The 17,540-nt window shown below is 35.4% G+C and overlaps 1 protein-coding gene across 4 annotated transcripts in view; it reads right to left on the bottom strand.

Moving 5' to 3' along the window:
- Cntn3 (contactin 3) overlaps positions 1–17,540 on the bottom strand; it is a 443,276-nt gene that overhangs the window by 128,144 nt on the left and 297,592 nt on the right. For all 4 annotated transcript variants that reach the window (XM_004651504.2, XM_045133940.1, XM_045133938.1 and 1 more), the window contains 3 exons: positions 3,807–4,010; positions 2,588–2,690; positions 1,850–2,034 (listed from right to left, as the gene is read on the bottom strand). In XM_004651504.2, the coding sequence (XP_004651561.2) occupies positions 1,850–2,034; positions 2,588–2,690; positions 3,807–4,010 (492 nt within the window). The remainder of the gene's footprint in view (positions 1–1,849; positions 2,035–2,587; positions 2,691–3,806; positions 4,011–17,540) is intronic.

Here is a 17,540-nt window from a genome sequence, read left to right as displayed (position 1 = left end):
CTACAAAATGGAGAAAAACAATAGTTCGCCTTCCTGTCCATCTGTTCCTTCTTTCCTTCTTTCTTTCTTTCCTTCTTTCTTTCTTTCTTTCTTTCTTTCTTTCTTTCTTTCTTTCTTTCTTTCTTTTTCTTTCTTTCTGTTTTTGAGGTAGGGTCATCTTGCTCTATCCCTGGTTGGTTATTCTGGAATTCACTATGTAGTCTCAGGCTGCCTTGAACTCACACTGATCTTCCTACCTTAGCCTCTAGAGTGTTAGAATTAAAGGTGTGTGCCACCATGGCTGGCTAATTTACATTTTTCTTCTTAAATAGTGCTCCTCTTTCATTTTACTATCCTCTTTCTTCTCATCTCACATTTTTCATAAAATATAGGGACACTTTATTTCATGCCCTGTTCCAAAGAGAAGCTCTTAAATTGTCTAATCCATTTTTTCTATGCCAGTGATTGAAGTAGAGATGGACATTTGAGCAAGGGATTAGTAGCTGTTTTGGAATACAAGGATAAATTAAATTTGATGTGCTGGCCATTGCTGGCAACCACACTGCGATAACAGTGAATTTAACCTGCAGATAAAGGGAGACAGACAGATAATGGTAGATAAGAAAAAAAAAATAGAGAAATTGAGCCACAACCTGATGTTAAGGCCAACTTAACTTTTAATGTGCCTTTTACCATGCAGTGGGTATCCCTGCTCTTTCTATCACCATCAAAATTTCCATGCCACATCACCAATATCACCAACTCATAGTCCTTAATACCCAGTGTGCTTCCCTATATGTTAAAGTAATAACAGATGGGAAAGTTATAATGCTGAATGAGTCATGATAGTAAACCATGGGTATATTTTGTCCCTAACAGATCCTAAAATCTAAATATATACCAAGTATTAATCATGCCATAGGTAATGGACTTGCAAACTTCAAATTAGTGAGGGGAATCACAGAAGGTCCAACAATTCCCATCATTGTTTTTATACACATTTTACTTCCAGCAACATATATGTGCATTGTATACATTTATATTGCAAAATGTTTCAGCTTCTAGTTACTAAAAAAAAGACTTTAACACAATTTGGTTTACATAAAATTTGTGATTTCATACAAATTCTACAATGATTTTAATGACTAAATTATAAATATTTATCCATTATTTTCACTTTCAGTTATATTTTGTGTTACAGCATGTTAATGCTTTCTCAGTCATGTATTCTTTAAAACTTAATGGTATTTTTTAAAACAGAAAAAAAATAAAATGAAAAAGAAAACTAATTTTCTAAAAAATTAACTCTAAATAAAGGTAACATTATTATTTGGTTAACCAAATAATATTTGGTCAACCAAGTTGAGCAGTATGTCAAACAAATGCGATTGCACATTAAAGGAAGCAGACAGAGTATAGATACATTAGTAAAGGGAAGCTTAATACTGAATAACTCAACAAGGTCCTCAATTTACATAGTTTGTCTCATGTGATCACTACAACTTTTTCCCAAGAGGCTGTTTTTAACGAGAGAAAAACATAAACCCATCCTTTCTAGATGAAAAGGCAGATAGAACAAAGATCTCATATATGCTTAAATATATTAAAAATATGGAAGAATTCATTATCATATGAATCATTTTAAAATCATTACAGGAATATATACCTAAGTTGGTTGCAAAGTTTCAATTCTTTTATAATTTCTTACTTCTCTGGTAAATGCCTGTCCTACTTTAACAAAATGAGAATAAGTGTTGACAGGACCAATTTAAACTTCAAGATCCTGCTATACCCATGTCCATCCACCCCTAAAACAACATCATACATGAGGAGCAAAAACCAGTCATGCCTGCCCAAAGCAGATGCTCACCATAGTACGTGAGGCGCCCTCTGGCCACATTTTTTCCTCGTGAATTTTCAGCAATGCACTCATAAGAACCTGCATCTTCCTGTTGGAAGCTGGGGATTTCAAGTACCCCATTGAACTTCCTCAGTTTAATTTTGCTGGGAAATGGCATTCCATCACTTCTTCTCCAGTTAATTTGAGGCACAGGGCTAAGGGGAAAAAAAGTCAAATAATTTGATGCTCTCTGGAGGCCTTCTGAATGTGACAAAACAAAACAAAAATCTTTGGTCACAATAGAGCAAAAAGGCATGGAAAGCACATGTAGAACACATTACATAAGCATGAAGTAAAGATTTCATTCTCCTTTTGAGGTGCAGCACCATGCCCCATATATATGTCAGACTGGCCCTTCCTGAATACTTGGATTACAGGCATATGGCAACATATCCAACTAGACTTAGAAATTAATAGATGATCTTTTAACAAAATAATTGTGCAGTTTTCTTGAATTGGATATACAGAAAATAAACACACATTACATAACCACTTCATTAAAAAATGACATTCTAGCTTATGAAAGTAATGTAGATTTTCTCAAATCGGTTTTAAAGTTTCAAACTACTGTGAATATTTTCTGGCATTTAATTATTCCTTTGCTTCTAAGTAAAAGTAAATTATAGGAAATAAAATGTAGTAGCAAAGGTCACCCTGATATTCCAACACAATATTACAGGATATAGAAGAGAGTGGTATACAACTCACTTTCCAAGAGCAAAGCATTCCAATTTCACAGTTGAACCTTTAGCTGCTGGAAGCGTTTCTGGGAACTGGACTTCAATTTTCGGTTCATATTCTCCCATGACACCTGTAAAGTCCCAATACAAAATTGGCCAATGTTTCTCTTGGAATCACATTGGTTTCGAAAATATAACAGTCTTTGGCTCCATTTTTAGCCCACTACTTTGAGTGATTCAAATTACTAAACAGTGCTGACCTGTATCCAACAAACAACATTAATAAACACTTGAAAGCCCTGAATTCATTGAATCATAATTGTTTATTTTATCTATTACAAAGCACTTCTAAGAAAATAAACACATATTTTAAAGTATATCAAATGTCAGTCTTTTGAAATTCTGTATTCTCTTTATCTTTTCTATTTAAATTAAAATATATAGTGCATTATAACTCCCTAAAATTTCCAAAGCAACAAAAATTATAGCAAGAAATTTATTAAATTGTACCCTGGTAACAAAGATACCAATCTTAAACCTATTAAATGGCTCCTTACAGTGACTTAACAAATAGAAGTATTCTAATTCAAAGATAACAGACTAGGAAGTTACATAATTTTGTGGTCATGCCATTATCAGCTATAGCTACCCTTTTTTTTGAGTTAGGGTCTCACATAGCTCAGGCTAGCCTTGATCTCACTGTAGATCCAGGATGACTTTAGACTTTTGATCTTCCTGCTTCCTTCTGCCAAGTGCAGGGGAAGCAGGCTTGCACTATCATGTCAGGTTTTATATGGTATTAGAGAGGGCTTTGGGCACACTAGGCAAACTGTACAGAGTAAGCTACTTCCCATCCCCAGCTCTGGTTTACTTTAAATAGGTCAACTACCCAATATAATATAATAAACTGGCTTTCTCTTACAGCGTAGGTATATTTTATTATTATTATCATTATTATTATTATTATTATTATTATTATTATTATTATTATTTTATATTTGTTTACTTATTCATTTATTTTGTTTTTGATGTAGCATCTCACTCTAGTGCTGGGTTGGCCTCAAACTCATGCCAATCCTCCTACCTCTGCCTTCCAATTGCTGAAAACAGGTATTAATGGATTTATTTTAGAACAGTTTTATTAGCTCTTTAGCATATAACAAAATATCCAATGTTTTGTCAACCTCAAGCTTGTAAATATTAGAAGAGATGACTTCATGTGCATTCCACTCTAGAAAGTTTCATACCATCAGAGCGCAGCACCAAAGGGGTCGGCGAGCCAAGTACTCTGGCATTTGTCACTGTACTTGTGACCACACATGTGTAATTTCCCACATCAGATGGCTCCACCTTGGCTATGTAGAGATGACCTGTCTCTTGAGAGACAAATCTCCTACTGTCTTCTTCAACAAACGATGGGTACTCATTGAAGATCCAAGCATAGGATAATTCTAACAAAAATTTTGAAGAAATAAATTCCATTACTAAATGAAGTTTTCTATAGTAAATAAGTAATATAAAGATTACATTTATAGGTTTTATTTTATGTATTGTATTTATTTTAGAGACCAAGAGAATACATGGTGGCACCAGGGCTTCCAGCTACTGTAAACGAACTCCACATGCCTGTACCACCTTGTGCATCTGACTTGCGTAGGTACTGGGGCATCAAGCCTGGGTACTTAGGTTTGTCAGGAACGTGCCTTAAATAGTAAGGCATCCCTCCCAAATTATACTTAAACCACACTAATGCTGAATATTTCTCCTGTAAGTCATAAAGAAGAGTAGTTAGAAAGAAGATTCAGCTGTCGGTATTTATTAAAATGGAGAACTCAGCAAACCCCTGCTGCTGTCCTTATCTCCAATTAATTGTCACTTGGGCTTCAGCCTTGTTCCTTGTTAATTGGTGTGACTTACTCTTGACACAAGTCCCTTCATGGCTAAAGCCCTGAGAAAAGTCCAACAAAACTCTTGGTCACTCTGCCACCTAGGTCTCTATACATGTTTCCCCTGGGCAAAAACATGCCCTGTATCTTTGATCCCTTTCTTCCGTTTTCTTTTAAAACTGATATGTATTCATTATAGATAGTACTGGGTGGCATAAGCTATTTTCCTAGAATTATATGATGGATTTTGCATCCTTATCCAACTGTTTCTATTTCCCCTTCCTTATCCCATTTGTCTCCTTTGTTCCCTTAGAAAGTTTTTTTTTCTTCTTTCATATCATGTATACATCTATGATTTCCTGTGTCTACATAACATCTAAGACCTAAAAATGAAAGAAATATTGCTTATGCCACTGCTGATGGGAATGCACTTTAGGTCTGACACAATGGAAATAAGTATGGAGGTCTTGCAAAATCTAAAAGTAGATCTAACCAGGTACAGTACTTCTGGGTACTTATGCAAATTGACACTTAGTTAACTTCACACAAAGACACTTGTATATCAATGTTAAACAATAGCTAAGTTATTATAATCATCCTAGTTATATATCAATAGGTATACATATAACAGTGCCTGTTTAGTCAGCCACAAAGAAGAAACAAACTGCGTTATTTGCAGGACAACGGATGACCCTTTCTCTTGAATACCCCCATTAGACACCAAATCCCATTTTGCTAGAGTAATGTCTAAATGGTTGACAAGGTATATAGTTATACCTTTGGTTATGGACTTTACCTCTGAGACAGACTGAAACAGAACTTTTATATCAGAAGGAAGATCTACACTGTCCTTTCATTTATTGCTCTTATGACTATTTGAAAATATATGAAGCATTACTCTGATAGAAAACATTTGAGAATTATGCCATTTATTGCATTTTGAAAAAAATACAAGAATATCTGCTATAAAACTATTTGAGAGTATGTATTATAAAAATCTGCATCTGTAGTAAATGTTAATTGTATACTACAAAATCACACAAGTATCAGTTTGGAATTCTCTGGAGTTTTGCTTTTTTTTTCATTATTACTTCATATGGTATGATAAATAAAAGGTATAACAAAACTAATCATTTTATATTCTCAAACAAGCTAGACTTTATAAAACCCTTTCACAGCTGGGTGTGGTGGCATATTCCTTTAATCCCTGCACTTGGGAGGCACAGTTGGGGGATTGCCATGAGTTCACGGCCACCCTGAGACTACATAGTGAATTACAGGTGAGCTAGAGTGAGACCCTACATTGAAAAAATAAAATAAAATAATAAAAACAAACAACAACAACAACAAAACCTTTTCACAATCTCTTGAGTAAATCATAAACAAATTATGCTCAAACAACTTGGCTAGTAGGATTTCTATTAATAATGCTACGTGGATATTAGAAACAAGAACTTTTTTTATTCAGCTAAGGGTGTTTATCCATCAAAGCTGAACTCTAAGGGAATAAAGCACTGAAACTCTACTTTCTGAAAAGTAGTTTATGATGAATGATGTCACTTCTCCCGACACATTCCTTCCCAGGTTGCTAAAGTATAAGACCAGTTAATTTAACATGAAATATGCCACTCTGGTGTTTACCAGCACATACATTAATACACATGCCACTGACATTTTCAGGTTTGTTTCTTATTTCATTATGAAATTCTTTTTTGAAGGAGATTGAATCCTATTCCCAGGCATTTTCTAGAACACATTTTGCCAAACAAAACTGTACTTAGGCAAAATTATAAAAGTAACTTGGTCCATTTTCTGCTGTGCCAACTGGGGATGTCTGACCTACTTTAAGTGAAGACATACTGAAGAAGGTTTGTAGCCTTACTTAATATCATTCAAGGATTTATCAAGGACTCACACAATTGGAAATAAAATTTTGTTCTGGTGTTTTCAGATGACACTAACTTGGTTGAAGGTCTGAGATGCAGTTTATACTTAACAATCTAAAACTTGGTAGAAAATTGAAGCCATTTTTAGGCTCCAAGAACAAAAGGTCAGTTATTAGGAATGTCGAGTTTGTACCACAAAACACAAGAAGTCAGTGGGAATACCCAACATTTCAGTAGGTTATCTTTCAAATGTTATTTTACAAACTTGCTGTGGAAACCAGATGATCACATATAGAAAGTTTCCATGAGTAGACTATTAACATCTTGTGAACTACTTTGGAGAACTAGTAAGACTGACTTGTCAGGGTGATAAGAATCCTGGAAAAGGAATGAGAAACTATAACTAGAATTTCATGCTTTAGGACTGTTTCCAGCTTGACTGTCAGTACCCTATGTTTGACCCTGGATCAAGCCTAACATAAGTGTATGTTGTGCACTTTCACCTACATACACTTGATTTCTATTGCCAGCAGCTCTTTTTAAGCTATGTGGGCAGAAATAAGTAGTTATGACAGATGAATGAATGCTTTAGAAATAGGTGGTTGACCTATGTTATACGTCAGGGTTTCTTAAAGACCAAACTATGAGTTGGTTTAGCAGTCATGTTGCCTTAGCTTCCACATGAAGCTTCACAAAGCTTATCTGGCACCTAAATGCTTGTGTATACTCTGTCTCTAGATTTTTAGTAGCTAGATGGGTAACATTTAAGTGTTATCTTCACTTTGTTACATAAGATAGCAGGAGATGATGCAGCTTCCCTATATGCTATGCTGTTTTTCCTTTGTTGGTTCTCCCAATACATTTAGCAACTGTAGTTATTTCCCCTCTTCCCTTGTGGGTACGAGCATCTTCTATCTCATTGAAACTCTACAAAGTATGCCCCAATATTAATATTAACTGCTTCTGCCAGGAAGTTCTTATTAATTGGTACCACCGCTGTTTCATTGATACTGATATGGTCAAGTAGTGTCTTCCTCCATATTTGTTAGATCAGAGTTTCAGGAGTACTTCTAATGGACATTATACATTTTTAAAAGCATTCATTTTTTTTTCTCATGGGATTTTGAAATATGATCTTCCATTTTAAATCACCAGATCAAGTTGTCTTCATAGGATTTATCCTGCCCTTGCTTCTTTGCTCCACGGAGATCTCAAGATGATGGTGAGCAGGTTGGAGCAATATATGGTACTATTCAAAACAGGATGTGTAGCAATGGCTCTGGTTAACCACCAAGTATCAAAACCATTGCAAGGAATTTGCTGACATGCTTCCTCCCAAAGGCTGCCAGAGAATCATATTATTGTGAGAGTAATCACTTTACAATTTACTGGGGAAATGAGACCTAAAGAGAAATGGACAGAGTTATTGTGGCATTTTATGTACATTTGACACGCTTCTCAGGCCACAAATACATTTTGTAATGACCTTACTCCCCAGTCTGGATGGAGGTGAACTTTCTGGTCTGATGAGGAAACTATTTGCGGGGAAGAACTGAAATGTTCTACAAACTGTACTTTGTAGAGTCTCAATGTAATTGAAGATGCTGGTATCCACTGGGGGAGGATAACTTCAGTTGCTAAAGGTATTATGAGAACCAACAAAGGTAAAACAGTAGAGCATTTGCTACCAAAAATGGAAGCAATGGTGTTTGTATTTATTACTTATCATTGCTATGATAGACTAACTGTCCAAACCAAGTGAAGGGAGAAAGGATACATTTTGGCTCACAGTAATAGGGGACAGGCTTCTATAGTAGTGAGGTGGGACAGCAGGAGCATGAGGATGCTGGCTACATTTAGAGGAAGTCATGATGCAGAGACAGCAGATGCTAAATGGAACCCAGGTAGCTTTCTCCTTTTGCCTTTTGGGATCCTGGTCCAGGCAATGAGATCAGTTATGTTCACGATGCTTCTCCACCCATCCCCTTCAGTTGATGCTCTCTGGAAAGCTGTGTGCCACCAGTTCTTGAAGCATTTTGTAAACCAATCAAGATGATAATCAAAAGCAACCATGCCAGCTCTTAAGATAGAAAAGAATTCTCATTTTCTATGCTTCCCCAATTTTCTTATTTAAGAGTACTTTCCAAACATGTTCAAACATCCTGGAAAAAAAAATGTTAGAATACACTCTTTAGATTAGGCACAAGTGAAGACACAAGTGATTTCAAGTTTCATTGCCAAAACCTACTCATACATGCACACTATGCAATGGCCTACATGAAACTATACATGTTTGGGTGTGTAGAACTTAAATAGCTGGCAAAGTGCTGGGTGGCAAGACTCTGATTTGCTGATCACATACAGTGAACAGTGGACATTTTTTTTTCCAATGGCATTAGTGGCTAAATAGCATTTCCTTTTAAGTGCAGTCCAAAGCAGGTACAGAATCTCACAGCCCATGGGAGTGCTAATTGGAGCCAATTAAAATTTGATTGACCTACCTTGCTATTAAAATGATATGCAAAATTTACACTGCCCTTGCAAAATGGAAATTTTCTTCAGAACATACTAGCTAAAGGAAGCCCACCATTTAATGACTCCAGAGGTAGTGCTTTTGGACTATTATTCCCACACCAATTCTCAGTAGCTAATTCTGAAGAGGGGCTTCACCAGACTGCACATGAGACAATGGAACTTTATATACAAGAAAATGTGCAGTAAAATAAGAGAAATAATTCAAGGCTAGGGAACAAAGGAACAGCACCACAATAATGCTGTCCACTCTTCATTAGGTCTGATTTTTCTCTTATGGAAATTTAAACCCCTTCTTTAAGCAATGTCATGGGAACACAATTGTGCTCTTCTTGTTATGTACTGTAGTTTTTCTTAAAGCAGAAATGTCCATTTTCACTAGCAAATGGAAATGATGTTATTAGCAGAAGAAGAATTCACCCTGCTATAACATGAGGGTCCTTTTACCAGTGCAATAAGTGGCTGACTCCATAAGAAGCTGGATAAGCTAATGGATTCTCTCTCTCTCTCTCTCTCTCCCTCTCTCTCATAAACACACACACACACACACACACACACACACACACACACACACACCCCTACTATTTATCATAGTGGCTAGGAAATCTTTCATGTAAAAAACTATGCAAAAACTTAAAAAAAATGGACTGTGGAGATGGCTTAGCAGTTAAAAGCACTTATTTGTAAATCTTGCTAGCTCAGGTTTGATTCCACAGTACCTACATAAAGTCAGATACACAAAGTGGTACATGAATCTCTAGCTCATTTGTAGGAAGACCCTGGTGCACCCATTCTCTTCTCTATGTTCACAAATTAGTTTTTAAAAATTATATATATATATATATATATATATATATATATATATATATATATATATATATATGGCAAACATTGTATATGTATGTAATGTTTATGTTCAGGACAGGTCATATTGACGGTCGTTCTCAGTCAATGTCTACTTTATTCTGTGAAATAGGGTCTCTTCCTGTAGAGACAGCACACTCACTCATCTCAACTAGCTAATCAAAGAGCCCTAGAAACTCTCATTCTTCTCAGTGCTGGGATTATGGGCTCCCATTTGCAATCTAGGGATCTGAATTCTGGACCTCATACTTGTAATCACTTTAGTCACTGAGCCATCTTTCCAACCCTTCACATAGGAGGGGTAGGTAGTAGGATAACCACAAGTTCAAAAACACCCTGATACTACATAGCGAATTCCAGGTCAGCCTGGGCTAGAGCAAGACTGAAAGAAAGAAAAGAAAAGAAAATTACCATTCTGATTCTGATGATATTTTTCTGAATGATAAACATTTTTAATTTTTTTAAATATATTTATTTACTTATCTGAGATATATAGAGGCAGACAGAGAGAAAGAATGGGCATGCCAGGGCCCCCAGCCAATGCAAATGAACTCTAGACACATGTGCTACCTTGTGCATCTTGGCTTATGTGGGTTCTGGAGCACTGAATCTGGGTTCTTTGGCTTTGCCGGCAGACATCTTAACTGCTAAGCCATTTCTACAGACCAGGATAAATTTTTTTTTAAAGTTATGTTTTCATTTTAACAATGAAAATGGTACAAACTCACCTAACTTTAAAGAAATAGTTGATCCTTAAATATGTGGCATGAAGAAAGGGCAAAACAACACCTAAGGTAAAATTTATCACAAGTTTTCCTACTCTATCCTTCAAGACAGGGAATCCCAAAGATGTCAATTAGGTCCCCTAAGACAGGCTGGGGCTTTTCCAAAAACCTCAGGTACAAGCCAAATATAGATAGTAGTAAGAAGACTAAAAGGAAAGTAATAGAAACAAACTCCCTCAAGCTTTTCATATGGTATGCTAAGTAATAACATATGTATTAACACATGCATTTGTTCTCTGCCTTAGTAGCTTCTAAGACCTCCTTTAGGGTAGTTTATGCAGGTATGTAAAATGAAACATCTCTTATGCCATTACCCTGTAGATGTGTCTTTCAAAGCTTGAAAAAGTAGAACAGCTCTTTCTGGGAGTTTGAGTTTATATATTAAACTAAAAGTAAGCCTTGCTGATGTTAGCCAACATGAAGAAATACAAGATTGCTACCAAAATGTGAATTTCCCTCAAAATAATAATTTTTTTGTAATTTTACTCTTAAGAGACCTTAAAATGTTATTTTCAAAATATTATTTATTGAACATAAATACAGAGAGAGACAGACACAGAGAGAATAAGAGTATGTGCATACCAGGCCTTCCTGACACTGCAAATGAACTCCAGAGGCATATGCCACTTTGTGCATCTGGTTTTGTATAGGTACTGGGGAATTGAACCAAGGAAATAAATCTTTGCAAGCAAGCATTTTAACCACTGACCAATCTCTCCAGCCTGCAAAAATTATTTTTAATTGACAAATAATTGTACATCTTAAATGATGATAACTGTGATGTTTTTATATTGGTATATGTTTTATTATTCTGACTCATTGGAGCATGCACCACTTTGTGTATCTGGCTTTGCTAGGGTACAGGGAAATCAACATGGATCATCAGCCTTCGCAGGCAAGTGCCTTAACTGCTCCTTACCTGCTAAGCCATCTGTCTAGCCCTCACCAAGAGGTTTTATAAACAGTGTTCCAGTGCTATGGATCTCACTTACTGTATCTGTCTAATGGAATAAGGACTGGTCTATTCATTCTTAGGGGAATAAATATTCTGACCTGATTCATGCACTAATATAGTCACTACACAATGACTTCATTGTGATTTTCAAAATAGTAGAACAAGGAACAATGAAACTGTTAGAGGTAAAAACATAAAAACAAAATGTACACCGAATCAACTTGAAACTGTAATTATGTTCTTTCTAGCCCAGGGAGAATGGTTGTGGAGCAAATTCAATTGTTTAAAAGATGAACAGACTTTTAGTATCTAAATATTTAATCTAAATATAATGGATCTATTTACATTTATCCATAAATTATAGTCAAGTTTGTGTGAACTAATTCTATTAATTTCTTTCCTTTTATTTTCCAAAAATTAATAGCTGAACAAACCAGTAGCTTTTCTCTCTTTTTTTTTTTTTCACCCCCTATGGCTCTAAATTTACCCAAAACACAGAAAAATTCCACAGAAGCACCTGCTTCCTCTTTCAAACATTTCTGAATAAAGTGATTCTAATAAAGGAAACAGGCCTGGTTATAGGGAAAAAGAAACAGCAACCCTTCATGTATTCTTCGACTAGGAAAATGAAATGCTTTCTATTCAAGTAGCAAATATGTAGATTTGCAGCCATAGAACATTAGATTCTGCCTTGATCAAAGTCATGAAGAAAGTTACCTAGGAATTCTCATCTGTTTGACATAAATGTTCATTGATTCCCTTTCAGCTGAAGGGAATTGGAATTTCATTCCTGCAGTGATTAATTCAATATTATATCTTCAATTTAACTACATTGCATTTCTATATTTCAAATAACTCAGATGAAACAAGTTGTCCTGCTGATTTGTCTGGCTTGCTTTGATGGCTTCCCGGATGCTCACATCCTTCATCCTCTATTATTTCAAGTTGACTTTCCACTGGCATATGAGGAAGACCTTCCTCTGTTCTAACTTGAGTGTGTCAAGTCATGAGATATTTAGAGCACCATGTTTTCTATTAAGTGACGTCAAAATTCCTTTATTTCTATAGTTCAATGACACTTACCATACCTGGGCTCTGACAATAATAAATTTCATTGCTTCTCTTGAAAGAAATTTTCAAATTTGATTTTGAGAAAGTAAATTGTCACGATTTGATCTTTGAAGGACAATGATAGCATTCATAGCAATAATAATTTGGTCATCAGTCCCTGTGCCATGAGATAGCCTTAAGTAATGCTATATAGATGGAACATGGAATATCACTTTAAATTTCCTTCTGTCCTCTTATAAACAAGAAAAAGATCAAGGGCCAATGTGAGAATAATGCAAGTTTAGAATATAAAATACTGTTAAGGACATAACAGTGCTTGACTAGTTAATCTTATTGATTTGATAAACAATCTAGAGTATGATTTAGGGGACATCTTTGTAGGGAAGAGATATCTTGGCTATAAAATCATTAGATTTTAAGTTGTACATTAGTTTGTGCCCTAGGTATGAGCCTGCAGTGAATTCATTTAGAGGTTTTAGTCTTGGCTTTATTTCTACCTGAAAAAAATACACATGAAGTTTGCATTATATGTCTTGGGTTGGCAACCTGTAGGAGGACATGGATTCGTTAGGAACTGTATAATTTTTATAAAAATTAGAGAATCTCTACACCTGTTGTGGTTGGTGGGGATCTTGAACACATTGTCTCAAATAAAATTTATGTAAATCTTACAATTTATAATATGAAATATATCCCACTAAAACTCACTAAATCTATCATAATTTGGGGTAAATAATGTATTTTTCTTCCTCTCAGAGTTACAAAAAATAGGGTTAAGGGCACAGCTTAGTGGTACAGTCTGTGTAAAGCTCTGAGTTTACAGCCCAGCACCAAAGCAAAAGTAAAAACCACAATCAGGTAAAGTGGGTTACTCACTGTGAACTACAGGTACTATCATCCGTGTGTGTGTGTGTGTGTGTGTGTGTGTGTGTGTGTGTGTGTGTCTGTGTATGTATGCATTTATGTATATAAACTTATTTTTCATCATACTTTATAGATGAAACTATTAATGGAGAAAGAGCCTCATTATTCTAGATAGAAACATTTGAAGCTAGGAAAGATAAGTCAGTGTAGACATCATGGTGCTGTTTTCTCTATGTTGGGACTCATATTGGGAACAAAAGGAAAAGGTTGACACTTAAGATGAATCTATGAATTCATCAGGGTTGGAGACAGCTTGTGTTGAGACCTCATATTCCTTTAAAGTAAAACTCTCTATTATGTGTTTCACATGATTTTTTTACTGAGCAGATAAAACTCAAATTAAAAATCAGTACTGTGAAAATCTATGACTAGGATTCAACTCTGGTGCTACAGTCATATTAGCTGTGTATCAGTTGAAGCTTGCTTTCTTGTCTATGCCTCTGTTTCTTTGTTTGCAACATAAAGATATGTCTGGTAGCTACTAAGACAGATGTATACGTGGATTAAGCAAGAAACTATAGTTTTCCTAAGCATCTTTAGGAGATTATTTATAGCATTCCCAATTGATTAACAAAATTTCCAATGAAAATGGTTTAGTACTTGTTTATAACCTATATAGATCTGTCTGTATACTGTAAGTTATATTCAAATTACTTATGCCTAATATCAATACTATGCAAATGATTATTATAGTGTATAGATAGTCCTAGGGTTAAAATGGGGCTGTGTCCTAAAAAATTCCAAGGCAAATTGAACATGTCATAAGTTAAAAATGCATTTATTGCAGCTTCCACTCATGACTTGAGTGGCTGATAGCCAGCTGAGGCTTGCTGCCCGTACCCAGCATTGAGAGAGTGACTTTTTCACTCACCAAAACATTGATGATCAAGAAAAAGGACAACATTCAAAATACAGAATACAGTTTCTACTGAATGTCTAATATTCACAGTACAATAAAGCTAAAAACCCCAAGGTAGACTCATCACCCAGTTGAAGACAATCTGTATAATTTAGAAATCAAGATAAGGAAGAAAAAGTTATCTATACATGTTCAGTATAGACCCAGTTCCTTTAGAGTCGTTATGGTCTGTGAGTCACTGAATCTGTGGATGGATGTAGAAGTCTTGGAGGGCTGAGGGCTGGCTTTACATACAATGTATATACACATAGGCAAGCATGAGAGGTGGGCACTCCCTAACAAATATGGTGAGAGTGGGTATTGCTTTAACCTGCATTCTCTCTGGTTTAATTGTCCTTAGTACAGACATCCTACAGAGAAGTTAGATATTTGAATTGTAGATTTTTTCTGGAAGAAACCAAATGGCACATCTGAAAACAGACACTGTCATAAGCCATCCATCTCTGGTCCAACAACTGAGAATAGGCACACCAGAAAACAAATAAGAACAAAAGTGGGGCTTAGGATCCTGGTGGGAAGCATGGTCACTCTGCTTTATCAACAGTGAGAAGCCCTGAGGTGATGCTGGGCAGAAATCTTTATCCCTGTACCAACCAGGTTGAATTAAGAATCTGAGTGACCTTCTAACAGCACTTTGGATAGCTTTTAGGAGATAATGGGTAAAATATTAACAGGCATATGGTTAATATTATGCACAATGAAGAAGGGGGGATATAGGAAAATAAACTTTCATCAAAACAATTGATTGTCGATGCTGACAGATAAATTAAAATGAAAGAGTGTGCAGAAGAGAAACAGAATCCAAATATTGCTCCAGAAAGAACATAAACCAAAGTAAGTGTTTTGGGGAAAAAATCACTTCTATTTTGAATAGAAAATGTACAGTGATGAACTTCAATTTTGGGAAATATTCAAACTGCTAAGTAAGAAGCTACAGTACCCTTTCTGCTAAACTAATGTGACAGGGAGAAGAGTGCCATCAAGGCAGGCATTCACAGTACAGGTAGTGTAGAAAGCGATCTGGGGAACTAGCTTCTGTTTGCACCACACAAAAAGCAAACAATGATCTGGGGTTCTAGTTCTACCTTGTTTTTGGAAATATTTCCTAATGGGAATAATCATGTCTAAGTGTCAGTTGACTAGGTCTAATCTAAAATCACACAACGACCTCATCACATTTCAATGAGGACTGTGAGAGCCTGCTTTGCTTTTAAAGTCAGAATAGCTGTTCAAGAAATGCCCACCTCCATGCTATTGTTTTGGGTGGAATTCACATAATACATAAAAATGCGATCAAGGTCCCCATTCCAATTAACTTCTGAACTTTGATAATGACATAGGAAAAATGAATAATTTGTATTTAACCTTCTATTATCATACATATAAAAGTGGATCCTGATAATTACAAGTGCCCTCCATTTTTCCTGAGTTTGATGAGTTCTCATCTTGGGGTAATAGGATAATGCTTACAAATGGTTTATGGCCACAGTACTGGCTCATGGTAGAAGCCTGAGGGTCCAATACTCAATACTAGTCAAACAGCCTCTCACAGTGAAAGTATGAGTTCTGCTGAAAACACTACAATGAATTAAAATTGTCTTACTATTTTTCAGAAGGCTAGGCCCTAACAGTTTGTTAAAAAATGCTATCTTTGATAAATTTTAAAAGGATGTGAATTTATATAAAGTACATACTATAAATACTGACTGAGACTCTAATATGTTTGGAGTTTAATGAGCATCTAAAACATCCTGGACAAATTAATTAAGAAATTTTTATGATGACATACACAAACTGAGCAGATATCAAATCACTTATGTTAGAATTTTAGTATGTTTTAAATGAGTCAAAAACTCACTTGTATGAATATGAGTCAAGGATTTTATAACTATTAAAAAAGGTAAGAAGCAAGAATATGTCAAAAATACTTGGTAAAATCCAATAATGTTGGGAGGATATGCTGGGAGATAGTTTAGTTGGTAAGGCACTTATCGTGCAAATGTGAAGACCTGAGTTCAAGCCCCCAGCAACTAAATAAATCCCCAAGGCAAGTGGCTAGCTGACTAGCTAAATATATGTACTCTGGGTTCAGTGAGAGACCCTTACTCGGTATAGAAAGTAGAGAACAATAGGGAGAGACCTCTAGGTCAATATCAGGCCTCCAAATATATGCAGAAACATATCCACATGCACATGTACACAAATACACATGTAGACATACACACATGCCACACACATAAACACACAAAATATGAAGATCTGATAATGTATTTCTCTCTATATTAAAATACCTCTCTAGCAATAAAAAAAAAAATCTAAAACAAATTCTACTAATTGCATGCATTTTTAAATGGTAATTATATACCAAAAAGAAGATATAATAATCTCTGTATACAAAATCTAGCTTCCCATTTTCTTCTTCATAGAACACTTCCCAACACGGCCTACAAGCACACAGACAAGAAAAAAACTGTCTACTTCCAACCATGGCAAACAAAGTGCTGCTGTCTCATGCTGCAGGAAGCACTGAAAAAAGTCAGAATACTGATTTTATGAGGATTCAGGACAGCCAGTCCCCAAAGACTTCCTTTTTCTCATCATTTTATGTTAGTTACCACACTTTAAGTTAATTATTGAAGCTAATCCCTGCTGATTTCTATATTAGACATCAATATACGTGCTCTTTGCTTTTGTCTGACATCAGTGATTAATTTTTCAGTTTAGATTCATACTGTTTTAACTGTCTTTGTATGCAAGTTACTGACAGGAGAAGTTGAACTTAATTTTTAAAGCAAAATTATAATTGCTAGAAATAACTGACCTTTATCTTTCAAATACCACACATTTTGATGTACATTCACAGATGAGATTTGAGAAATTACATTGGCCTTTATGTTTGTAGAAAAATAATCTGATCAAACAAAAGCATCCTGAGATTGTCACTGAATTAACAAGTTGGGGTCATTTTTGGAAGTTCTTTTAGCACATAGCTAAAAATGAGTTTTCTGGCACCATGGAAGAAAACAAGTATCTTTACTTGCTCATGAAGGTATGACTTATAAAGATCTACTTCAATACCATCTTTCTAATTAGACAAGTAAAAATAACCAACAAAAGTACCATTAGTTTTGTGTTTTTTGTTGTGTTTTGAAAAAGGCA

This window comes from Jaculus jaculus, chromosome 14 (assembly GCF_020740685.1).
Source record: "Jaculus jaculus isolate mJacJac1 chromosome 14, mJacJac1.mat.Y.cur, whole genome shotgun sequence".
Lineage (NCBI taxonomy): Eukaryota > Metazoa > Chordata > Mammalia > Rodentia > Dipodidae > Jaculus > Jaculus jaculus.
Note: the sequence above shows the minus strand (reverse complement) of the source record. Positions and strands in the feature narration are given on the sequence as shown.